Genomic DNA, 22218 nt, shown 5'->3' with positions numbered 1-22218 from the left:
AACTTCGATCGCTGCGAGGGCCGTCGGCGAAAGAGGGACTGGGGTCCCGATCTCAGGGCAGCGGCGGAGAGGAGGTCTAGGGCGCGCCGGGGCTGTGAGGGTGTCTTGGGTCGCTGCGAGCCCTCGGGGCGTCTCCAGGGCATCAGCCATCGTGGCTCCGGGGGCCGGGATTGCGGGGGGCGCCCGGGCGCGGTGCCCTCTAGGTGCCGCAGTGCGGGGCCGCGCCCAAGCCTGGCCGCGCCGGGGTGCCGGGCGGCGGGGGAGGGGGCGCCCCTTGACGGATAAATATAAATCTCGCCTTATCTGGCTCCCGAGCGCTTCCCTAAATTCAGCTGGCAGAGATGGATCATGTGAGCGGGACTGAGAGGTTTATGGAGCCGAGCTGCCCGTCCGCCCATCGCTGTAAATCACCCTGCCCTCCCCGGTATAAAGTGCCCGGCCAGGCCCGTGTGGGAAAGAGGACCCGCTCGCCGTCCCCTGGCCCCCAGCTCAGTCCGGGCTCCCAGGCCAGCCAGGTGGGTGCCCTGGGCCAGAAGGCGGCAGACTTGGGGGTGGGGACCTGGGAAATGAGAGGGACTTGGAGAGGCCACCACTCCTTTCCTCCCGTCTAGGGACCCGGCCGGCTCCGGCTTTTTCCTTCCCCTTCCCCAGGGCCTCCACCACCACGACCCTCAACCCCCACCCTCGGGCTGGAAACTCACTAGTCCCCAAATCTGAGGACAAGATGGGGGAAGGAGAGCCGTCTGGTTCACCTGGAATCCTGTCCACTGCTCCCCCACAGTGACCCCTCCAACCTTCTCCAGTCGACCCCGCCATGTCCGAGGAGCTGGCTCCGGGCCCCAAGGAGAGCCCGCCGGCCCCGCGGCCGGGCCCCCGCGAGGTGTGGAAGAAGGGCGGCCGCCTGCTGTCCGTGCTGCTGGCCGTCAACGTGCTGCTCCTCGCCTGCACGCTCATCAGCGGCGGTGCCTTCAACAAGGTGGCCGTGTACGACACCGACGTGTTCGCGCTGCTCACCACCATGATGCTGCTCTCCGTGCTCTGGATCCTCTTCTACCTGCTGCGCACAGCGCGCTGTCCCGACGCCGTCCCCTACCGCGACCCGCACGCCGGCCCCATCTGGCTCAGAGGTGCCAGGGGAAGTGAGGGTAGCCGAGGGTGGGCCGGGCAGGGAGCTGGAGACTGGGGCTCTTGGAGGAACTGCAGGGCGCACTTCGAGGTAGAGGGGTGAGAAGTTCCTTCAAGGAGGATTGGATGTGGAGGAGGTTGGGTGGGCTGCCGTTGGAGAAGAGGAAGAGAGCGCTCCTGGAGGAGGGATGAGAAGAGGAATGGAGGGGAACTTCTTTGCCTGGCTAAAGATTAGAGAAGTGCTGCCACGGGAGAGCTTTGGATGGAGAGCAGAGAACAAAAAGCAGTAGCAACAGAAAGAGTCCAGCCAGCCAGGGTCCTCCCCCTTATCTATGCAGCCCCAAAGTGGAGAGTTGGGAGCTCAATAGAACATTCATCCATCCATCCATCCACCCATCCATCCATCCATCCATCCATCCATCCATCCATCCATCCATCCATCCATCCATCCACCCACCCACTCAATTATACACCCATCCATCTACCCCTTCACCAGTCCACCCACCCACCCATCCACCTATCCTTCCACCCACCCCATTCATCCATCCATCCACTCAACCATCCAACCACTCACTTGTCTACCCATCCATTCAGCCATCCATCCTCAGGGCCCCCAGGAAGAGCCAGCTCTGTCTGTAAGCCTTTTCTCCTGCCTCTCTGATCTCCCCACTGATTCCCAGGTGGGTTGGTGCTGTTTGGTATCTGCTCTGTCGTCATGGATGTCTTCAAGACTGGCTACTACTCCAGTTTCTTTGAGTGCCAATCGGCCATCAAGATCCTGTACCCCCTCATCCAGGCTGTGTTTGTCATTGTCCAGGTGGGTAGAAGGAGCGTCTTTGGGTGTGGTGGAAGGGAGCCATACCTTGGCAAGGGATCAGAAGAACTGACCTCCACTCCCCCTTCCACCCTGAGCAATTAGGTACAGTGGGAATAGGACTGAAGTGAGGATCACATGAGTCCATACATCCAGAAGCACTTGGTCATGAAGTAATGTCCAAATGTGAGCTCCTACTTAGGGGCCTTGTGATTTTATTTTGACCTAAGCAGTGCCAATAGTTAACACCTAACAGGTGCAAGGAGTGACAGCCACCCATGTCTCCTAGAACCTGGCCTGCCCTCCTTGGGTGCCCATGGAGGGCATTCATCTCAGGGAGGAGGGTATCCTGTGGCTGGGATTTTCCAAACAAGTTTAAGTATATTTATTTTTATTTTCTGCATAAACAACACTTTGAAAGATGGTCAGATGGGGTTGAGGCAGGACTGGTCTTGCATGAAGCCAGAAGAGACCACAGCCCAGTACGATGACCAGAGTGTCCACATGTATGGTACCCTCCCTGAAACATCACCCCAGCTGCCCAACACCTGTTCAACACCTGTATGACAATGGCATTTATATAGTTTCAGTCTTTTACACTTCAGGTGTTTGAAAAATGCTCAGGTAAAATGAAAACACAGATCACTCACATCAGCCAGTACCATAGCAGGGATTCATTGGCAGCCAGAGGGGAACAAGGCCCTGCAGGGGCCAGAGAACAAGGATGGAGACAGGGGATGTTGTGAAAGGGAGGTTAGAAGCCATCAGACTCTTTCTGCTTTAAGCAGGACCTAGCATCAGGATGCCCTTGCTCCCAGGAAGAGATAATTCCATAGTCAAAACTCTAATTGACCCCTCATCCCCACCCAAAATAAAAATAAAACAGAGCACCCTGACCAGAAAGTTGCAGGTGACACTTTGCAAACCCTTAAAGAACAGAGAACCATTATTTTATACTAACTGTTCCATAGAATGGAGAAAATACTCCCCAACTCATGTCAGAAAGCAAAAGAAACTTGGTAACTTACAGTAAAGGCTCTTCGGTAGAGAGAACTCAGTGCTGGGCATGGCTATGGACTATCTGGAGTTTAGTCCTTGTACGGAGTAAATGGCACCATTCTCTCTCAATACAGACTTACTTTCTCTGGGTCTCTGCTAAAGACTGTGTTCACGTCCACCTGGATCTGACCCGGTGAGTGCCCATCCAAAGCTCAATGGTGGGGCCAGAGAGCCAGGCTCACCTTGCAGGAGAGGAGAGCTTTCCACCCTGGGGCATGGATCACCTTTCTGCACCCTGGGTGGGGGTCCAGCCAAGGCCTCCTGGCTTTGTCAGCTGGAGTTCGCCCATGTGCCGTGTGTGTGTGTGTGTGTGTCTGCATGCACATTTTGGGAGGATGGTTGTGCAGTGTATCATGTGCCCTTTCCCCTGGGGGAGTAAGCAGCAGTGGCCTGAGACCCTGAGCATTCCCTGGCTCTCCCTTGGGTGGCATCCCAGCCAGGCTAAGGGTACATTCCAAACCCAGCTGCCCTGTCACAGCAGAGGCCTGGCTGACTTCATGACTCTCAGCATCACCTCCTGATATAGCTCCCCAACCCTCCACCTTGCCAGGGATCTGCCTTGAGTCAAAGACTCTCCCTCCCCAAACAGGTGTGGTCTCATGTTCACACTCACTACCAACCTGGCCATCTGGATGGCAGCTGTGGTGGATGAATCGGTACACCAGGCTCACTCCTATGGCAACCCTCACAGCAACGCCAGCCATGCCCGCCTCACTCCTGACCGTAAGTCACGCCCCTGACTTAGCCCTGGCTGGTGGCTGCTATGTGGGTTTGTAGAGTCAGTCTCCCATGCCACTCAAGGGCCTCCTCCTGCTCGGGGCTCCGTCTCTGAAGACATATAGGTGTATATGACCCAGGAAGTAGAGACATACAGGTGTATATGACCCAGGAAGTGGAGACATATAGGTGTATATGACCCAGGAAGTGGAGTATCAGGGGGCATTGTCATCCTCCTTGAGGGTGCAGCCTTGGTCCCACTATCCAGGTCTCCACCCCATGAAGGAAGGGACTCAGGTTACAGGGTGAAAGGGCAAGAGTGATGAAGCTGGGGAAAGGCAGAGTGGTTCCATGGTGGAAGCATGGATCAGATGGGGACAGCCTGGGGGACGAGAAGGAGAGAAATGATGATGATGATGACAGTGGCAATTTACTGAGCCTGAATTGACTCAAAGGCAATGGATTTGGTTTGGCTTTTTTCAGTATAGGCCAGGCAGAAGCCTTGGGGGTGTAGTGGTTAAGCACTCAGCTGGTAGCTGAAAGGCCAGTGGTTCGAACCCACCAACCGCTCTGTAGGAGAAGGATGAGGCAGTCTGCTTTCATAAAGATTACAGCTTTGGAAACCCTGTGAGGCAGTTCTACTCTGTCCTATAGGGTTGCTATGATTCGGAATCGACAGCAATGGGTTTGGTGTTTTCGATATTGAGAGAGAATTAGGTCCAGAGTCCCCTTGGTCCTGATCCTCTGGCCTTCTTCTAGGACTTTTCATTTAGCCAGGACCAGGCTAAATGACTAAGTGCATCTGGACCTTGCCCGAAAACACACCTGCCCCCAGTAGGCAGGATCCAGGAACTGAAAACAGGGGCCCAGGCCTCAGGAAACCCCAGTCCAGTAGAGGAAAGAAAGGACCACCACCTTGTACCTACAGAGGACTCCAGAGGATGGTTAAACCAGCCTGGGAGGCAGTCAGCTTAGCATGGTGGACCGAGGGGGTGGGAAGAGGCTTGCAGAGAAGTGCCAGCCCCAGGGTTGGGAGAAGGGTTATTTGCAGTAGCTCTACCACTCAAGTCACCTCCCATCACTGAGCCTCAGTTTCTCCATCTGTGAAACCAGCTGGGGTAGTCCTGAGAATCTAGACTATTATCAAAGTCGGAGGTATTCTATAAGGTGCTTCCTGAGTGTGAGATAAGATGCCTATGAGTGTGGGCAAACCGAAGTGATGGGAGGTCACCGGAGGGACCTGGTCACAGCAGCTCACTTTCTGGGCAGAGCAGATGTAGGGGGGAACTGCAAGGAAGCTAGAACTTGAGGGGTTTCCAAGAGGGCCACCAGAACCTCGTCAATCTTAGGGAGCTGGAGGTTGTGGCTGATGGGGAAGGATGGAGGGTGTTTTGTAAAGGAATGGAGTGGCATGGGGTGGGCTGGTTCTGTGGTTCAGCATTTTTTTAAAACTGGGCACTGGCTATTGTCTACTGAAGTGTCCCACAGTCTCTGGCACATAGTGTTATTGGTGTTGTTTGGTGCCGTCAAGTCATAGTGACCCTATAGGACAGAACAGAACTGCCCCATGGGGTTTCCAAGGAGCAACTGGTGTATTTGAACTGCCAACCTTTTGGTTAGCAGCTGAGCGCTAGGGCTGGCACATAGTAGGTGCTCAATACATATTTGTTCAGTGAATGAGTACGCCAGACCTTGTGCTAGGTGTTTGGTGGCAGTGGTGAATATGCAGATGGGCCCTGCCCTTAGGAAGGCCGCAGTCCAAAGGGTGAGGTTCTTCAGGTGGGGCGTCTCCGGAAAGGTGGGAGGACAGCTCAGTCAGTGCTCCTCTGTTCGCAGCGGAGCGTGCAGGCAGCCCCGTTGGAGAAGATCCCTGCGCCTGCAACACAGCTGTCTGCCAGATCTTCCAGCAGGGCTACTTCTACCTGTATCCCTTCAACATCGAGTACAGCCTCTTCGCCTCCACCATGCTCTATGTCATGTGGAAGAACGTGGGCCGGCTGCTGGCCTCCTCCCACAGCCATGGCCACACACCATCCCGGGTCAGCCTCTTCCGGGAGACCTTTTTTGCTGGCCCAGTCCTGGGCCTGATGCTCTTTGTGGTGGGGCTAGCTGTCTTCATTATCTACGAAGTACAAGTGAGTGGGGAGGGTGGCCAAACCGAGCAGGCCCTGGTCATCTACTACAGCTTCAACATCGTCTGTCTGGGGCTCATGACCTTGGTCAGCCTGAGCGGCTCGGTCATCTACCGGTTTGACCGCCGGGCCATGGATCAGCACAAGAACCCCACACGCACCCTGGACGTGGCCCTGCTGATGGGGGCCGCCCTGGGCCAGTATGCCATTTCCTATTACTCCATTGTGGCCGTGGTGGTGGGCATGCCCAGGGACCTGCTCGGAGGCCTCAACCTCACCCACGCCCTGCTCATGATCGCCCAGCACACCTTCCAGAACGTGTTTGTCATCGAGAGCCTCCATCGGGGACCCCCCGGGGCCGAGCCTCAGGACAACACCCCTCCCAAGGAGCTCTGCCACGGCCTGACCTTCACCAACCTAGACGCCCTCCACACCTTACCCGCCTGCCCACCCACTCCCAGGCTGGGGGGCCCCAGCCCCACAGGCCCTCGGGAAGCAGTGTCTATCATCCTGGTCCCCAGGGGCCACTGGAGACGCCGGTGCCTGAAGGACATTTCTTTGTTTCTCCTGCTCTGCAATGTCATTGTGAGTAGCTGGAGGAGAGAGGAGGGTGGGCTGGAGCAGCAAGAGACCAAGGAAGGGTCTAATCAGGCTCATTCAGGTCTGATCACGTAGCCTTCTCCACCTTGCCCCCAGCCCACTGGAGACCCTTACAGCTCTCTAGGAGAAGAGCAGGTTCAGAGAGGACCAGGTGCAGCCCCCAGGCACCCAGCATCTCAGGGCACACACAGAGACGGAAACCCCAGCATCTGGCATCTAGGCAGCAGACAGAGCTACAGGGGTCCCAGGGAATGCTGCTGTGGGGGCTGGGCGGGGGAGAGAGGGAGCTGGGAGAGCTGATGTGGAGGGTGGTGGCCCTCACCCCCCCAGGGGAGGTGTGACTGCTGCTGGGAACTTGTGACCTGTCTGCTTCTCAGAATAATTGGAGCAACCTCAGGAAGTAGCAGAGACCAGTGTAAGTGTGAGTGTCTGTGAGCAGAGGTGGGCTGATGGGGAAGACAAGCGTCTACGCAGCTGCCTCCCACACCATGATTCAGCAAAGCCGCTTCCTAGGGGCAACTCCTCTACAGAGCTACAGACTTCATCCCTGAATGGCCACACCCTAAGGCAGACATTCTCTTAGTGGAAGTGCACCCCGATAGAGAAGTAGGCCTAGTGTAGATACAGCCCAATAGAGAATGCAGAAAACACCTCTCATGACCATCCAACTCAATATAAAAATAACCCCTTTCGCTATAACCTCCCATTAAAAATACCCCCAATATAGAAGCATCCTTAGTGTGAGTATACTCCAATACAGAACAATATCCCTGTGGTGTGCAGGAAATGCACCAGCAACCCTAACTGAGGTGCCTTCTTAGTGAAGCCCCCACTGTGACCATTGCAGGCAACCACCCCTGCATTCCTTGTCCCCTTAGATGGGGTACGACCCCAGGCAGGAGCCTTCCAACAAAGTCAGCTTTGCTATTAAAAAAAAAAAATAGAGTAGTCACTAATCTCTGGCCTTATCAGTAGAAGCAGTGAGTTTCGAAACCTCATCACGTCTTGAGCTAGCTTTGGTGCCCCACCCCTGGCCTCACCCCCACCTTCTACCCAGGCCTCTCCTACAGGATGGGCGTCACCTTCTGGGAAGCCATTTTGCTTCGGGTATCTGGAATCACCTCCGAGAGAGTCCACTCCAACGCTTTCATTTTGTAGGACAGAAGCTGAGGCTCAGAGAGGGTATTTATGTGCCCAAGGACACACAGTTAAGTGGAGGGCCAGGGACTGCTACCTTAGAAGCCTTTGGTCTTTGCCTCATGCCCCAGAGATGAAGCAGGATTCCAGTTTCAACCCCCTTCCCTGGGCCCTGGCATAACGGGGAGGGGCAGAACTCACGGAAGGTTGGGAGAGGGAGGTGAGTAGCCATCTGGCTGGCCCTTGAACTGGCTACCCTGGGCCTGTCTGATACCTCCACCACCCTGCACATACCTCTCTCCAGAGAAGAGCTGCTGATTCCTCCATTTATACCAAATTCTCACAGCCTCTATTGCAGCCCTCTCCACCCCTCCCCGAGTCCCATGAGTGAGCCATGCTAAGAAGGTGGGAGATGTGGTCACAGGAGAAGCCCTTGCCTGAGGCGGGCAAGCTCAGTGAGCCACAATTTCCTGAGCTCCTTAGCAAGTGCCAGGCCCTGTCCAAGATGCTGGAGGTGCCCCTCAGTACCACCCAGCCCTCACTGCCTGCCAAACCAGAGCACTGGGGTCCCCACCTTGTCTCAGCCCAGCAAAGCGCACAGAAATGACCCCAGGAGTGCCAGCCCAGCCAGGTCCTGACATGCTCCTCTCTCTGCACAGCTGTGGATCATTCCCGCCTTTGGTGCCAGGCCTCACTTCAGCAACACGGTGGAGGTGGACTTCTACGGCTATGCCCTCTGGGCTGCCATCGTCAATATTTGCCTTCCCTTCGGCATCTTCTACCGCATGCATGCGGTCTCCAGCCTGCTGGAGGTCTACGTGCTGTCCTGAGGCTGAGAGGGACACAGCGGGGTGCAGGGCAGCTCAGGCACCCACTCAGAGCCCCTCCTGGCGATGAGGCCCAGGCCGCAGACTGCCCACATTACTGCGCATTCCCTGGTTCCTCCAGCATGGAACTTACACACAAGTGATTTTCCCAGGATGAATTTTTAAACCACTAATCAGGACATGCCCACCCGCTCCAGAAGAGCCCTGGGGCATGGGGCAACCCAGGAGAAGACCCTAGCTCAGGACTTCTCCTGCAGCATGGCCAGGACCAGGCAAGATCTGGAGGCACTGGCTCCAGCTCCAGCCCCAATCCCAGCCCTGTGGCCTGGCTAGTGTCGCTTCCTGGAGCCGGGAACAAATAAATCTGTGATTCATCCACCTGTCCCAACTCCTTATCTCAGCCGCCCCTGCTGAGGTGGTCACAGGGGAGAATTATAGGAGGCAGAGCTGGAAGGGAAGCTTTCCAGTGAACGAGCCAAGTCTGAGCGCTATGGCCGCTAACCAAAGGGTTGGCAGTTTGAATCTGCCAGGCACTCCTTGGAAGCTCTATGGGGCAGTTCTACTTTGTTCTATAGGATCGCTATGAGTCGGAATCAACTTGGCAATACTGGGTTTGGTTTGTTTTTGTTTTAAGAAGTGGTAGGAGCTCTGGTGGTGCAGCGGTTAAGAGCTATGGCTACCAACCAAAAGGTTGGCTGGGAGGAGTCAGCCCAGGCTTCTACCTTCCCCTTCCCTTTATCCCCAGGGTGACATACAGGCATTAGCAGTTTTTAAATGTGTTCCATGATGCAAAAAAGGTGAGGAAGCACTGACCCGTTCTAACCACCATGTTTTACAAAGAAAGAAGCTGAGGCCCAGAGAGGGGAAGTGACTTTTCCAAGGTCACACAGCTGAAGAGTGACAGAGCCTTTCTCCTACAAATAATACTTTTCAAACCTTTTTTTTCCAAGCAGCAGAGCTTTTTCCCCCTCAGATAAAATATTTCAGGATCCCAGATTATAGATATAAGCGGGACAGTTCTAGTTTAAAAGGAACTGGGGGATTCAGACCCTGGCCTACTACCCCACCACCCAGAGGCCCTGAGGTGCCTCTCCAGAGCCCTAGTCTTCTGCACCACAGAAGGTACTGAGGAGTTGGAGGGAGGGAGGCTGAGCGGGTCAGAGGGTCAGAGAGAGGTTGACAAGGAGGCACCTCAGCTAGAAGAGGAGGAAGATGGTAGCCAGCCAGAGGCAGGTGAAGGGGCAGGCTGGGGTGCGAGCTGGTGGGAGGAGATGGCATTTCGGCCACCAGTGGAAGATGGTAGGGGCAGCCCCTCCTGGAGCACAGGAGACCTTCCAAGACAGTGTGGCCTGGCCCCTCAGCAGGATGAACTGGGCTGGGTCTCAGAGGCCACAGGTAGGTGTTGGGGGAGCCCCCAGGGGGTGGCCTTCCACCCTATCCAGCCTCTTGCCTGTCAGATGGGGTTCTGCCTGGTTCTCTTCCACCTCAAGTTCAAGTTTGACTTAAGGGATAAAGGGCGCTGGGCTATTTGGAGAGAAATGTGCTGCCAGGTTGCACCCTTCCCCACCCCTGGTGCTGGGTTTGTTGTCAGTTGCCATGGAGTAGATTCTGACTCCTGGCGAACCCAGGTGTGCAGAGTAGAACTTCACTCCATAGGGTTTCCAAGGATGTAACCTTTTGGAAGCAGATCCCCAGGCCTATCTTCTGATGTGTGTCTGCGGGGTCTGGACTGCCAATATTTCCTCTAGGTGCTAAGTGGGGCTGTCCAGTCCCAGCCTGGCCGCCAGAGGCAAGTGTGGCCTGAACCCCACAAACCCTTTACTGAGGGCCTAAGGACAGTGTCTCCTACCCCACCTCAGAGGTCGCGCTCCAGCACAAGGCCTGCCTGGGTCCCTGGACGCAGTGGCCCCGCGCCGGCCCCGCCTCCGGCCCCGCCCGCCCGTCCAGCGGCTGCGCTATTGGCTGCCTTGTCCGGGGCCGAAGCCCCCGTGGGGTAATTAACGAGGGATTAATGAAATTCTCAAAGTCAACAGGAAAATCGATGGGCCACGGAGACTGAGCGGCGGCTGCGCAGTCGCACGGTGGGGGGAGGCCGTCGGGGCATCGATCCAGGCGCGGAGCTTCACTTGGACGGACGCGCGGCTCCTCCGCAGTCGGTGGGTAGCCGGTGGCCATGACTGCCCAGGTCTCAGGTAAGGCTGCCCAGCCAGCAGCGGGGGTCGGGAGCACCTTGGATCACCGGGGTATCATGCCAGGCAAGCCTCCCCCTCCACCGCCCACACACACTCACCCCAAAGTGAAGTCAGAGATCAGGCCTGCAGGGATTGGGGCGAGGGGGAGGCAGGACTCGGAGGGGAGGCTAACCCTGAGATCCCGGCCCTGGCCCCTGCCCCCCAGCCTTGGTCTGCCCCCACCTCCTTACCACGGCTCGGGGCGGGGGGGACCCCGGAGGCGCAAGGGCGCACAGGGCCGAAAAGGGCTCCCAGGCCAGGGAGAAGAGAAACTCGGATAGCTGGGAAGAGGGGCGTGGGGTTGGGGCTCCTTGGATCCGGGCTGGGGCTCTCCTGGGCCCTGCAGACCCTCGGTGGCTCCGAAGAAACTCCGAATCCCCCCGACTGGCGCTCAGCAACCTGCCCTGAAGCTGGTCCTGGGCGCCTGGCCTGGCTGAGCGTCCCGACGGCTCCGCGGCTTTCCTCACCCACTTCAAAAAGCTACCCACAAACCAGTTTGGCGTCCGGGCCATCCCTTGACCTGGCGTCGCTCCAAGGGGCGTTCCAAGGGGGCAGACTCCTCCTTGTCAGCTCCGGGCGCCCTCGCCCCCTCCTGCGACCCCTAGTTGCCCCCCTTTCCACCGCGGACCGAATTACCACTTTGCTCCTCTAGTTGCCATAAAGGGTTGGCCCTCGGGAGTGGGTGGAGGGGATACTGTCAGGCCGAGGACCCTGGAGGGAGGGAATCCGGAAACCTGACCCCCAGGGTCCCCTCTGGGCCTGCAAAGACTGCCTCTGAATTCACCAATAACCCCGCCGCTTCCAGACCTTGAAAGAACTGGAAGATAACACGCAGATAGTAACACTGAGCCCTTTTTGCGTGCCAGGCACTGTTCTACGAGCATTTCCATGAATTAAATCATTCAGTTCGGACAAAACCCCTATGAGTTAGGTGTTATGCATTAATTCACTCAAAATGTTTATTATCTACTGTGGACTAGATATTATTCCCTAGTTCTAGGTACACTTATTAAACCTATTTTTATAGATGAGGAAACAGGCACAGGAAGTGTAAGTGGCTAGTCCAAGATCACAAAAGTAGCAAGTGGCAGAATCTGGACTGACAGAAAGGTCCGAGGTTGGAAACCACCCAGTCGCCCCTCGGGAGAACGATTTGACAATCTGCTTCAGTTAAAGTTTACAGCCTTGGAAACCCTATGGGGCAGTTCTACTCTGTCCTATAGGGTCTTGTGAGTAGCAATCTACTCGATGTCAAGGGATTAATCATTAGGCCATCCCGCCTGGGGGTGGGGGAGGGGGAAGATTTGGGGAAAGACAAGGTGGAGTAGTCTGGGTTGGAAGAAAGCAGCAGGGAGGCACTGGCTCAGCCTCGCTCTTGCTCAACCTGGGCGGGAGAGCCTGGGAGGAAAAGATAAAGATCTTCAGGGAAGTCCCCTCTGCCAGGCGGGATGAAAAGGTTCAATGGAAGGGTCTCTGTCCACGCTTTCGGTGCTGAAAGTTCCCCAGAAACTGCCAAGTCCATTAGCAGACACTGGTTGAGTGTCACGCTTGTGCTAGCCCCTGAGTGAAGCAGGATCTGGTCCCTGCCCTCAAGAAGCCTGGGCTCAGGGGGAGCCAGCCACCTGCACAGCACCTTGCCAGACAGTGCACACCCACTTCCAGTAGCGGGGAGTGGCTCAGTAAGGTAGCCACCAGCATGGCTCCCAGGGGAGACGCTTAAAGTGGGTGGTGAGGATGAGTGAGAGCCCTTGGTGGGGGGAGGGGGTGAAGCAGAAGGAACAGCCATTCCTGGTGTGAGGCAGGAGGCAGGAGACAAATGAGCCCTCTAGCTGGGCATGGCTGGACTTGGGGGGCAGGTGCCTGGGGCATGGTGAGGTGGGCTGGTCAGGGAGCGGGCAGAGCTTGAACAAGGATGATAGAGGAGAAAATCATTTTTAAAACTTTTAATACTCTATTTGTCCCAGAAGAGAACAGTAAAAACCAAACTCAAACCCATTGCTGTAGGGTCGATTCCAACTCATAGCAACCCTATATGGTATATGAGTAGAACTGCCCCATACAGTTTCCAAGGAGTGCCTGGTGGATTCGAACTGCTGACATTTTGGTTAGCAGCCATAGCTTTTAACCATTACGCTACCAGGGTTACAACTATTGAGCAGGTAGCATATGGAGAACAGGGGCCTGGAGAGGTTGCATTTTAGAGCCAAGTGTGGTGGGGTGTCTTCTGGAGGCTACATCAGAGGCCCCTGAAGCTAAGTCTAAGCAGAGAGATGGAGCAGAGCACAGATAATTAAAATATAGCAAGATAGTCATGAACAACTGTCTCCTTTGCCATGAAACCAGAAAAACTGGATGGTGCCCAGCTACCATTGCTGAACATTTTGATCAAAGATTCTATAGACGAATCCTGATCAAAGGGGGGGGGGGGAATCCACAGCAGAACTTCAAATTTTCAGGCAATCCAGACTTTCTGGAGCCATGGTGTATGGATGAACCCCTGAAACTACTGCCCTGAGATACTTTAAACCTTAAACCAAAAATAGCCCTTAAAATCTTAAAACCAAATAATAGTTCAGCTTAACTAGTAAAGAATATCTGCCATGAGCACTGTGCTCTTTCAAGATCTATCTATATGAAGTTGAACTGACAAAAGCCACTCAAAAGATTAGGAAGGAACCTTAGGGGGCAATGAGTTTATGTTAATGGAGGAGGAACAACTCAGAAAAGGAGGGTGAGAATGTCTGCACAACTTGAAGAATGTAATAAATGTCGCTAAATTGTACATGTAGAAATTGTTGAATTGGTGTATGTTCTGCAGTGTGTATTCTCAACAACAATTCAAAAAAAACAGAATGAGATACGGTGCCATGGGGGCCTCAGGATGGCACCTCACCCATCCTTGGCGTGGGGGTCTGGGAAAGCCACCTAGCGGAGATGCAGTCTTTGCTGAGCCCTGAAGGACAAGGGGTAAGCCGGGTAGGCATTGTAGGCAGGAGGGGTGTGGGCAAAGACAGAGAGGGGAGTGAAAGCAGGGGGTATTCTGGTTTCTGCAGCAGGATGGCTTGGCCTGTGGACAGGGGACAGGGTCAGAAGATAGTGCTAGAGAGGTAAGTTGAGGCCAGCCAGGGAGCAACAGTGGCCCCCCTGCCTTGAGCACTTCCTGTGGGCAGGCCCTGTGCTAAGTCCTTTGCACACACTGTGTGGTTTCACTTTGGAAGGCCGTGGGGGGGATGCTGGGTAGTTTGGACTTTACACTGAGGGCTGTTGGTTGTCTTAGCAGGGCTCCCAGTATAGAAGAGGCACAAAGGGCAGGGAAACCAGTCAGAGCCTCTAGCAGAAGTCTAGGCAAGAGAGGAGGGTATCCTGGATGGTGCACAGTGGTTTGGCTGGAGTAAAATCGAAGAGGGATTTATGAGCTAGAGTGGAAAGGCTTGGGCTGCCAGCGTCCGAGGGGTGAGGGGAGAGGCAAAGAGGACACTCAGTTCCCAGCTATGAGATGTGGGGGTGGAGGTGCCACTCTCTGAGGATGTGGACATTAGGAAGCAGGCCCCTCCAGCCTGGAGAATGGGGACCATGTGCACCAGGGATCAGGATATGAGGGTAGGGCAGGGGCAGGACCAAGAAGGGTGTCTGAGGAGGAGCAGGGTTGTCAAGGACGCTGCAGCTCAGCTCAAGAGAAGTCTCCCAGCCAGGAGTGTGCCCAGAACCAGCGGGCTTGCCCTCTAGGGCAGCTCAGTTCCTCCAGCAATGAGCACCTCCTATAGGCCAGGCCAAAGGAGAGGGTGTGTTGGACTCCGAGCTAGGGGGTCTGGCCTGCAGGTATTGGGTGGCCCATGATCTGGGTCCAGTTGAGAGGTTACAAAGTGGCTGGCCTGAGTGAAAGCTTGGAGAAGGTGAGGAAGTAGCAGGAGACATTTAGGAAAACGGAAGGGTTAAGGATCATTTGCCCATGCTTTGCTGGCCACTCCTGGATATGGAGGGGCACAGGTGGAAGTCAGTTCTGTGAAAGTCAAGGGCACAGCATTCCTGCTGACTTCAGTCCAGCCGTGCTCATGGCAGGCATTGCAAACCAATCCCAGAACTTTTTCTCTTTGTTATGTTTTAAAACTAATTTTAATTACATAAGGAATGTGTTAATGTTTTAGAGACCAATGACATTAAAACTAAAGAGAAGTTCACCATCCTTAATCCTAGCACCTTTCCCCTTCCCCAGCAGAACTCCTGTTGTGAACCTGGTGGGTCTCCTAGACCTTTCTTTTTTTTAAAAAAATAATAATATTTTATTGTATTTTCCGTGAAGGTTTACACAGCAGTTTAGGTTCCCCTCAACAATTTCTACACAAGTCTTTCAGTGACATTGGTTACGTTCTTCACAATGTGTGAACATCCTCATTATTTCCATTCTGGTTGTTCCATTTCTGTTAATCGAGTTTCCCTGCCTCCTCACATTCTCATCTTCATTTTAAAGTAATTGTTGACCATTTGGTCTCATATAGGTGATTTTTTAAATCTTTTCAAAGCAATGTTATGTACACTCATGTATGCTCATAAACGTAGAGTATTATTTCAGATGACAGCATTCTTTCCCACTCAGCCTTAAAGTCCTTCTCAACACAATACTAGCCAATCAAAACCCAACTAATCAGAGTCAGACCAAGAAAGGACACCTACTTGCCTTCCCTGGTCCCAGGTGTAAAATTCCTCCCAGGAGACACCAGGGCACAGCTGCCTGTTGGTACTGAAAGATTCCGGTGTCCTGGCACTGTGCAGATGCCCCTAGCTCCCTTAACTGACATTATTATCGCACCTTAGGTTCAGGCTGAATCACTGAGGTGAGAGTGGGGTGGCCTAGCCCAGGAAGAGGGGGTGGTCCTCAAGCCTCTTGAAATAATGTTTATTTGCAGCACAGAGGGTTTCCATGTCCCCTGGTCTGTTTGGGACACAAAGGGTTTCTGTGTCGCCTGGTCTGTTTGATCCTCCTTGGGTTCTGTAGGGTACATGGGGCAGCCACCATTACTTCCAGTGTCCTGACCAGAGAGGTTGCCTAGCTTACCCCAGGACACACAGCCAGCTAGTGATAGGGGTGGAATCGAACCCAGGACAGCTTAGCAGGCAGCACAGGACCCTCTCTTCCTCTCCAGCCCCTGCTGAGGCTCCACCAGAGTCCCCTCCAGAACCACAGGAGGCTGCAGCAGGCCCAGCCAAGGAGAATGGGGTGGACACAGGGGCCGAGGACACAGGGGCCCCAGCCCCGCCCAGGCAGAAATCCTGGCTAGTGCGACATGTCTCACTGCTGCTGCGGCGGGACCTGCAGGCCCAGAAGGCAGGGCAGCTCTTCTCAGGGCTCCTGGCCCTCAACGTGGTATTCCTGGGCAGCGCCTTCATCTGCAGCATGATCTTCAACAACGTGGCCGTCACACTGGAAGACGTGTGGCTCTTGCTGGTCGTGCTCAAGGTCCTGTCCCTCCTCTGGCTCCTCTACTACGTGGCCAGTACCACCCGCCGGGCACACGCAGTGCTCTACCGGGACCCTCACGCCGGACCCATCTGGGTGCGGGGTGAGTGTCGGGGCGCTGGGTGGGTGGAGAGAGGTGGGAAGGGAGACCCGGTTCCCAGGGAGGTGCCAATGCCTGCCTGGCCTGGCAGGCTCCCTGGTGCTGTTCGGCAGCTGCACCATCTTCCTGAACATCTTCCGCGTGGGCTACAACGTGAGCCACGTCCACTGCAAGTCCCAGCTGGAGCTCGTTTTCCCTCCCATTGAGATCGTCTTCATCAGCATCCAGGTAAGAGGACTCTCCCTCCCCATGCGGCAGGACACACGCCCTACCTACCCAGGACCACATGAACACACACCCCCACATATGCAACCACATAGGCATATACTTTCAGGTCCCAGTGTATGCACACGCACCGCATGCCCGTACGAATACCTGCCTCCATGTACCCACATGCACACACGCCTACATATACCTGCATCTGCACACACACACACACCTTGAAACTGAAATCCAGACACATGTAGATACACATACTTGCATGTATCTAAACAAATACACATCTACTTTTAATAACGACATCTTACTGTCTCCTGAGTTCTGGTTGTGTGCCAGGCATTGTGCTCGGTGTTTTATCCACATCATCTTTTTTATTTCCCTAACAAGCAGGCATTCCCCTGATCGGTAAGCATTTTTGCCTCCCTTTTAAAGCTGAGGAGACTGAAGCTCAGAGATGTTTGGTCACTGGCCCAAAACCACACAGCAAGGAAAAGGTGGAGCCAAGATTCCAACCCAAGCCTTCTCACTGTCTTAAAGACCAAAAAACCAAACCCAGAGCTGTCGAGTCGATTCCAACTCATAGTGACCCCATAGGACAGAGTAGAACTGCCCCATAGAACTGCGCCTGGTGGATTCGAACTGCCAACCGCCATCATAGTACTTAACCACTACGCCACCAGGGTTTCCTCTCACTGTCTTATCCATTGTAAATACACACAAGCAATGCAGCACACACACGCACTCATGGTCCCATCGTCCCCAGCTCCTGGGCTCAAGGCCTTCTCTCTTTCAGACCTGGGTGCTCTGGAAACACTGTAAGGACTGTGTTCAGGTCCAGACCAACCTCACTAGGTAAGATGGAGCTGCTTCTCTTCCTCCAGAACCTCCTAGGGCTTCCTATTCTCCCTACTGCCTGTCCCCTACAGTCTCCCTGGACAGAGTGGCCCAGGGGTGTGTGTCAGTCTGTGCATGGGTCCCAGGGGTAGTATCTCCTGAAGTCATAATGAGCTTAATGATGGGACCTGGCTTTGGGAAGAGTGAGTGGGTCCCCCAGGAGCAGTTGGTGGTGGGATGGGGGACCAGAGAGCCAGCCAGGCTGCGTGGCTGAGTGTGGCACCTTGTCCAGGTGTGGCCTGATGCTGACCCTGGCCACCAACCTGCTGCTGTGGGTTCTGGCCATCACCAACGACTCCATGCATCATGAGATCGAGGCTGAGCTCAGCGCCCTCATGGAGAAGTTCTCAGGTACAGAGAGGAGGCCTGGACTATCCCTACCTCACCCTCAAACACACACACACACACACACACCCCAAAAAAAAAAAAAACCATTGTTGTCAAGTCGATTGCGACTCATAGCGACCCTATAGGACAGAGTAGAACTGCCCCCATAGGGTTTCCAAGGAGTAGCTGGTAGATTCGAACCACCAAGATTTTGGTTAGCAGCTGAGCACTTAACCACTGCACCACCAGGGCTTCATTCCCTCAAACGTGCACGTTGAGTATATAGAGTTGGGGCAAACACCAGAGGCTGGGTCATAGTTAACCAGAAAGCTGGACTCAGTTTGCCCATGGTACCCCTCCTCCTGCCCCCATTCTGTGCCAGCCCCATCAGGGCACTGACACCCTGCAACTGACCCCAGGCATCAGCCAGCTGTTAGCAAGCTAGCCACTAACCCCGGTTAAGCTGTTCACTGATAAGTGCTTTAGGTATGTACTCCACCCATGGATTTGCACTTTATTTGCAGGAACAAAAGCTATGAGGACTGAAAAGAATGTCTTCCTAATACAATATGAGATGCCTAGACATACCAGGAGGGATTTCCAGGCAGATAACTTTGCAGATTATTCCATGTGCTCAGTCCCCTTCCTAGCTGTACAGTCCACCCCTTAGGTGCTGTTTCCTATAAATGCACATGGGAACATTGCCATTTCTGGGGTCCACCATGCCTGTATGTATACAACCCCCCAGGTGGCATCACCATGGTGACCTGTGTGCAGCCCAGCCTTTGTAGCACACTCACACATTCACAAGCCCACTGTATAAAGCACGGCACACCTGTTGACTGAGTACATTCCTAACACCCTGGATACGTTTTCTGGAAAAAGATACAGAGAGAATGTTCCACAAGTGATGCCATTTTTCATTAACAACAACAACAAAAAAAATCAAACTATAAAATTCTATACTGTTAAAAAATCAAAATATAAAATGTTATACTCATGAAAATTGATTTTTGCATCTCTTTCAAATAAGTATATTTTCTCACATGACCACAATGCTATTATAATTTTTAACAAAATTCCTTAACATTATCGGCATCATCTCTATCACTCTAAATTTGAATTTCTCCTGTTGGCTTATGAAATGTTTTCTATAGATGGTTTGTTCAAGCCAGGATCCAATCAAAGGTATACGATGCATTTGGCAGCTAGGTCTTTTAAATCTCTTTTGTTCCAAGAGTACTTAAAAAAAAAAAAAAAAAAACTTGCTGTCAAGTCGATTCTGACTCATAGCTACCCTACAGGACAGAGTAGAACTGCCCCATAGGGTTTCCAAAGCTGTAAATTTTTATGGAAGCACACTGTCACATCCTTCTCCCACAGAGCAGCTGGTGGATTCAAGCTGCCGACCTTTCGGTTAGCAGACAAGCACTTAACCACTGCGCCAGCGGGGCTTCTTATCTAAAAGAGCAGCCCCCCCCCCCGCCTTTTTTCCCTCCTGGCATTGAGATTTGTCAGGTTGCCTCCTCGTGATGGTGGTGGGCTCATTCCTCTCTCCCTGCTTTTCTATAAACTGGAAGTTCAGGCAAGAGCCTTGATTAGATTCAGGTTAAGCAGTTTTGGCAGCAGTATGTCTCAGGTGCTGTGTGCTTTGAGTGGACCCTCATCAGAAAACACGAGATGTCTCCTTGCCCCTCGGTGAGTGCTGCTGCGATTGATCGCTGGGTTCAGGCAAAGCAGCTAGATTGTGTTACAGGTTTGCCCTTGTGCCCAGCAAGTAATTTGTAGGGGTGACATTTGGCACCAAGGACATTGTGTTTTAAATGCTTTACTCAAACGTGGCACCTGAATCCTTTTGTACCCCTGCGATTTATGATTTATATCTCTGGGCCTCAGTTTCCACATCTGTAAAATGAGAGGCTGGATCCCTTCCACTTCTAACATATTCCAGGAAGGGTGTCCTTTGTGCAGCTGGCCCGCCTAAATGTCTGTCCCCTCCCACCCGGACTCCTCCCAGGCAATGAGACCAACACCTGCCTCTGCCTCAACGTCACAGTGTGTGAGGTTTTCCGGAGGGGCTACCTTCTGCTCTACCCCTTCAGCACCGAGTACTGCCTCGTCTGCTGTGCTGTGCTCTTCGTCATGTGGAAGAATGTGGGCCGCTGCCTGGCACCCCATGCAGGGCCCCACCCCAGCACCCCACCCTTCCGCCTGCATGGGGCCATCTTCGGACCACTGCTGGGCATGCTGGCACTGGTGGCCGGCGTGTGCATCTTCGTGCTCTTCCAGATCCAGGCAAGCGGCCCGGCCATTGCACACCAGTACTTCACCCTCTATTACGCCTTCTGTGCCGCCATACTGCCTGCCATGACCCTGGCGTGCCTGGTGGGCACAGCCATCCACGGGCTGGAGGAAAGAGAGCTGGACACACTCAAGAACCCCACACGCAGCCTGGATGTGGTGCTGCTGATGGGCGCGGCACTGGGCCAGGTTGGCATTGCCTACTTCTCCATCGTGGCCATCGTGGCCACTCACCCGCAGGAGCTGCTCAACCGCCTCATCTTGGCCTACTCACTCCTACTCATCCTGCAGCACATCACCCAGAACCTCTTCATCATCGAGGGCCTGCATCGGCGCCCCGTCTGGGAGGCAGCCCTGCAGGGTAAGCCCGAGGCCGAGCCTCCCCGCAGAGGCTCCCTGCTGGAGCTGGGCCAGAGCCTGCAGTGGGCCTCGCTGGCCTACATCCACTCCTACAGCCACCTCAACTGGAAGCGGCGGGCACTCAAGGAGATCTCGCTCTTCCTCATCCTCTGCAATATCACAGTAAGTGGCTAGGCTGGGAGGCATAGATGGAGGAGCTGGCCACAAGGCCACAGCAATCCTCACTCAGGAAGGGATGGATCAAGGTGCATGTACTGAGCATTGACTGCCCTAAGGGCAGTTGCCTTATCCTTTTGATTGTCAAAGACATATGTTTCTCTCCAACTAACTTGATATTACGTGAGAACAGGGAGTGTACCCCCAGCTCTTTGCAAGTATCTGGCATAAATGAAGGTGCCAAGCACGTGGTTTAGTGGTCCTTACAAACATGAAAGATTCCTACCTTCATGGAGCTTACTGTCTACTTGGGGAGACACCAGGAGATTAGTTAGAGAATAACCAAATTGTCCGCTGAATTCAGACAGAGCAAGAGATCAGAAAGTGCCTGATGTTCTACAGAATTACTAGTAGAAGATATTGACAATAATTGCTTAGTATCTGGTGGCAGCTAAGTCCCAGGTCCACCTGAACCTTCTCCATGCGTGACCTCGGCACCTCAGTGAATCGTCACATAATCCCGTGCAATATTATTATGCCTCTCTTACAGGTAGGGAAACAGATTTAGGTTGTTTGGCCTCCCCAAGGCTCGCAGCCTATAAGTGGCAGTGTTGGGTCTAGAACACAGAGTTGCCTGCTCCTGCAGCCACGTTGGTCATGACTGCCCTGGAAACACACCCCAGATGGTGAAGGCCCTGGCCCAGGCAAAGAACACATAGTAAATTGGCCTTAAGTGCAATAGGCGCTCGAAGAAGGAAGTGAGGGTCCGAGTGGCCAGTGAAGGCTTCCTGCAGGCAGTGAGGTTTGACCTGAGCCTTGGGCAGAGGGCGGAATTTGGACAGGAAGAGGAGGGGGTGTAAACAGCAAGGGAATGAAGCCCGGGCAGAGAGCGGAACACAGAGGAGCCCGCTTGACAGAAGAGCCTGCACGCTGGGATTTCTTGCTGGACACCAGGTTTGGTGGTATCTGGGGCCTCGTGGTCCATCTGGAGTTCAGCCTGGCCCCAGAGAAGAGCTGAGGCCTTCTTTGCACTAGGGTGAAGGAGAGGTGGGGGGAGAGGAGCTCACCCTGAAAGCCTGTGGGTTAGGGGTGGTAGATGGGGGTATCCTGGAGGAGCGGTATGTTCTGGGGCCTGCGTCCCCTGAGCTGAGAGCCAAGGGGCGCAACGGAGTCCCTTCCCCACTCGACACCCTGCTCTCCTCCCACAGCTGTGGATGATGCCGGCGTTTGGTATGCACCCTGAGTTTGAGAACGGGCTGGAAAAGGATTTCTATGGCTACGGGACGTGGTTCACCATTGTCAACTTTGGCCTGCCTCTGGGGGTCTTCTACCGCATGCACTCTGTCGGGGGGCTGGTGGAGCTCTACCTGGGGGCCTGAGACTGCCAAGGAACCCACACTGGCAGGACCTGAAGTGCCCAGGCAGGTGGCCGCGAGTCTCTGAGCAGATGCCCCAGGAGGGACAGAGAGCTGCCTGAGTTCCCCAGAGCCTCCCTCAGGGAAAAGGGCACTGTCTGTGGCCTCAAGATCAAGGGCAGGGCCTAGGCCCTGATGCCCAGACCCAGGACTGGCAAGGGCTTGCCACCTGCCTCACCACCACAATCAGTACAGCCATAACCAGCACCCCAGGGGGCTGGCGTGGGGCGGCGGGTGCCCATAGCTGCTCTCTGGGAGGGTCAGACCTAAATGGCTGGATCTAGGGAGTTTGGAAAGGGGCACCCGTTCCCCCCGACCAGGCCTCAGGGTCTGCCTCCTGCTGTGGGAG

The 22218-nt window shown here is 54.3% G+C and overlaps 2 protein-coding genes across 2 annotated transcripts; both read left to right on the top strand.

The window, feature by feature from the left end:
* Positions 1–814: 814 nt before the first annotated feature.
* OTOP2 (otopetrin 2) lies at positions 815–8453 on the top strand. Its single transcript, XM_003417273.2, has 6 exons — positions 815–1127; positions 1806–1942; positions 3073–3131; positions 3588–3721; positions 5552–6432; positions 8244–8453. The coding sequence occupies exons 1-6, from the start codon at positions 815–817 to the stop codon at positions 8412–8414; spliced, it is 1695 nt and encodes a 564-aa protein (XP_003417321.1). The 3' UTR covers positions 8415–8453.
* A 6022-nt stretch (positions 8454–14475) lies between these two features.
* Positions 14476–22107, top strand: OTOP3 (otopetrin 3). The gene is made up of 7 exons (XM_064270305.1): positions 14476–14535; positions 15825–16200; positions 16289–16425; positions 17210–17268; positions 17543–17661; positions 19655–20460; positions 21663–22107. The coding sequence occupies exons 1-7, from the start codon at positions 14476–14478 to the stop codon at positions 21831–21833; spliced, it is 1728 nt and encodes a 575-aa protein (XP_064126375.1). The 3' UTR covers positions 21834–22107.
* The last annotated feature ends 111 nt before the right edge of the window (positions 22108–22218 follow it).

This window comes from Loxodonta africana, chromosome 18 (genome assembly GCF_030014295.1).
Source record: "Loxodonta africana isolate mLoxAfr1 chromosome 18, mLoxAfr1.hap2, whole genome shotgun sequence".
In the NCBI taxonomy this organism is placed as follows: domain Eukaryota; kingdom Metazoa; phylum Chordata; class Mammalia; order Proboscidea; family Elephantidae; genus Loxodonta; species Loxodonta africana.
The sequence above is the reverse complement of the archived record's forward strand: the minus strand, read 5'-3'. Positions and strand labels throughout refer to the sequence as shown.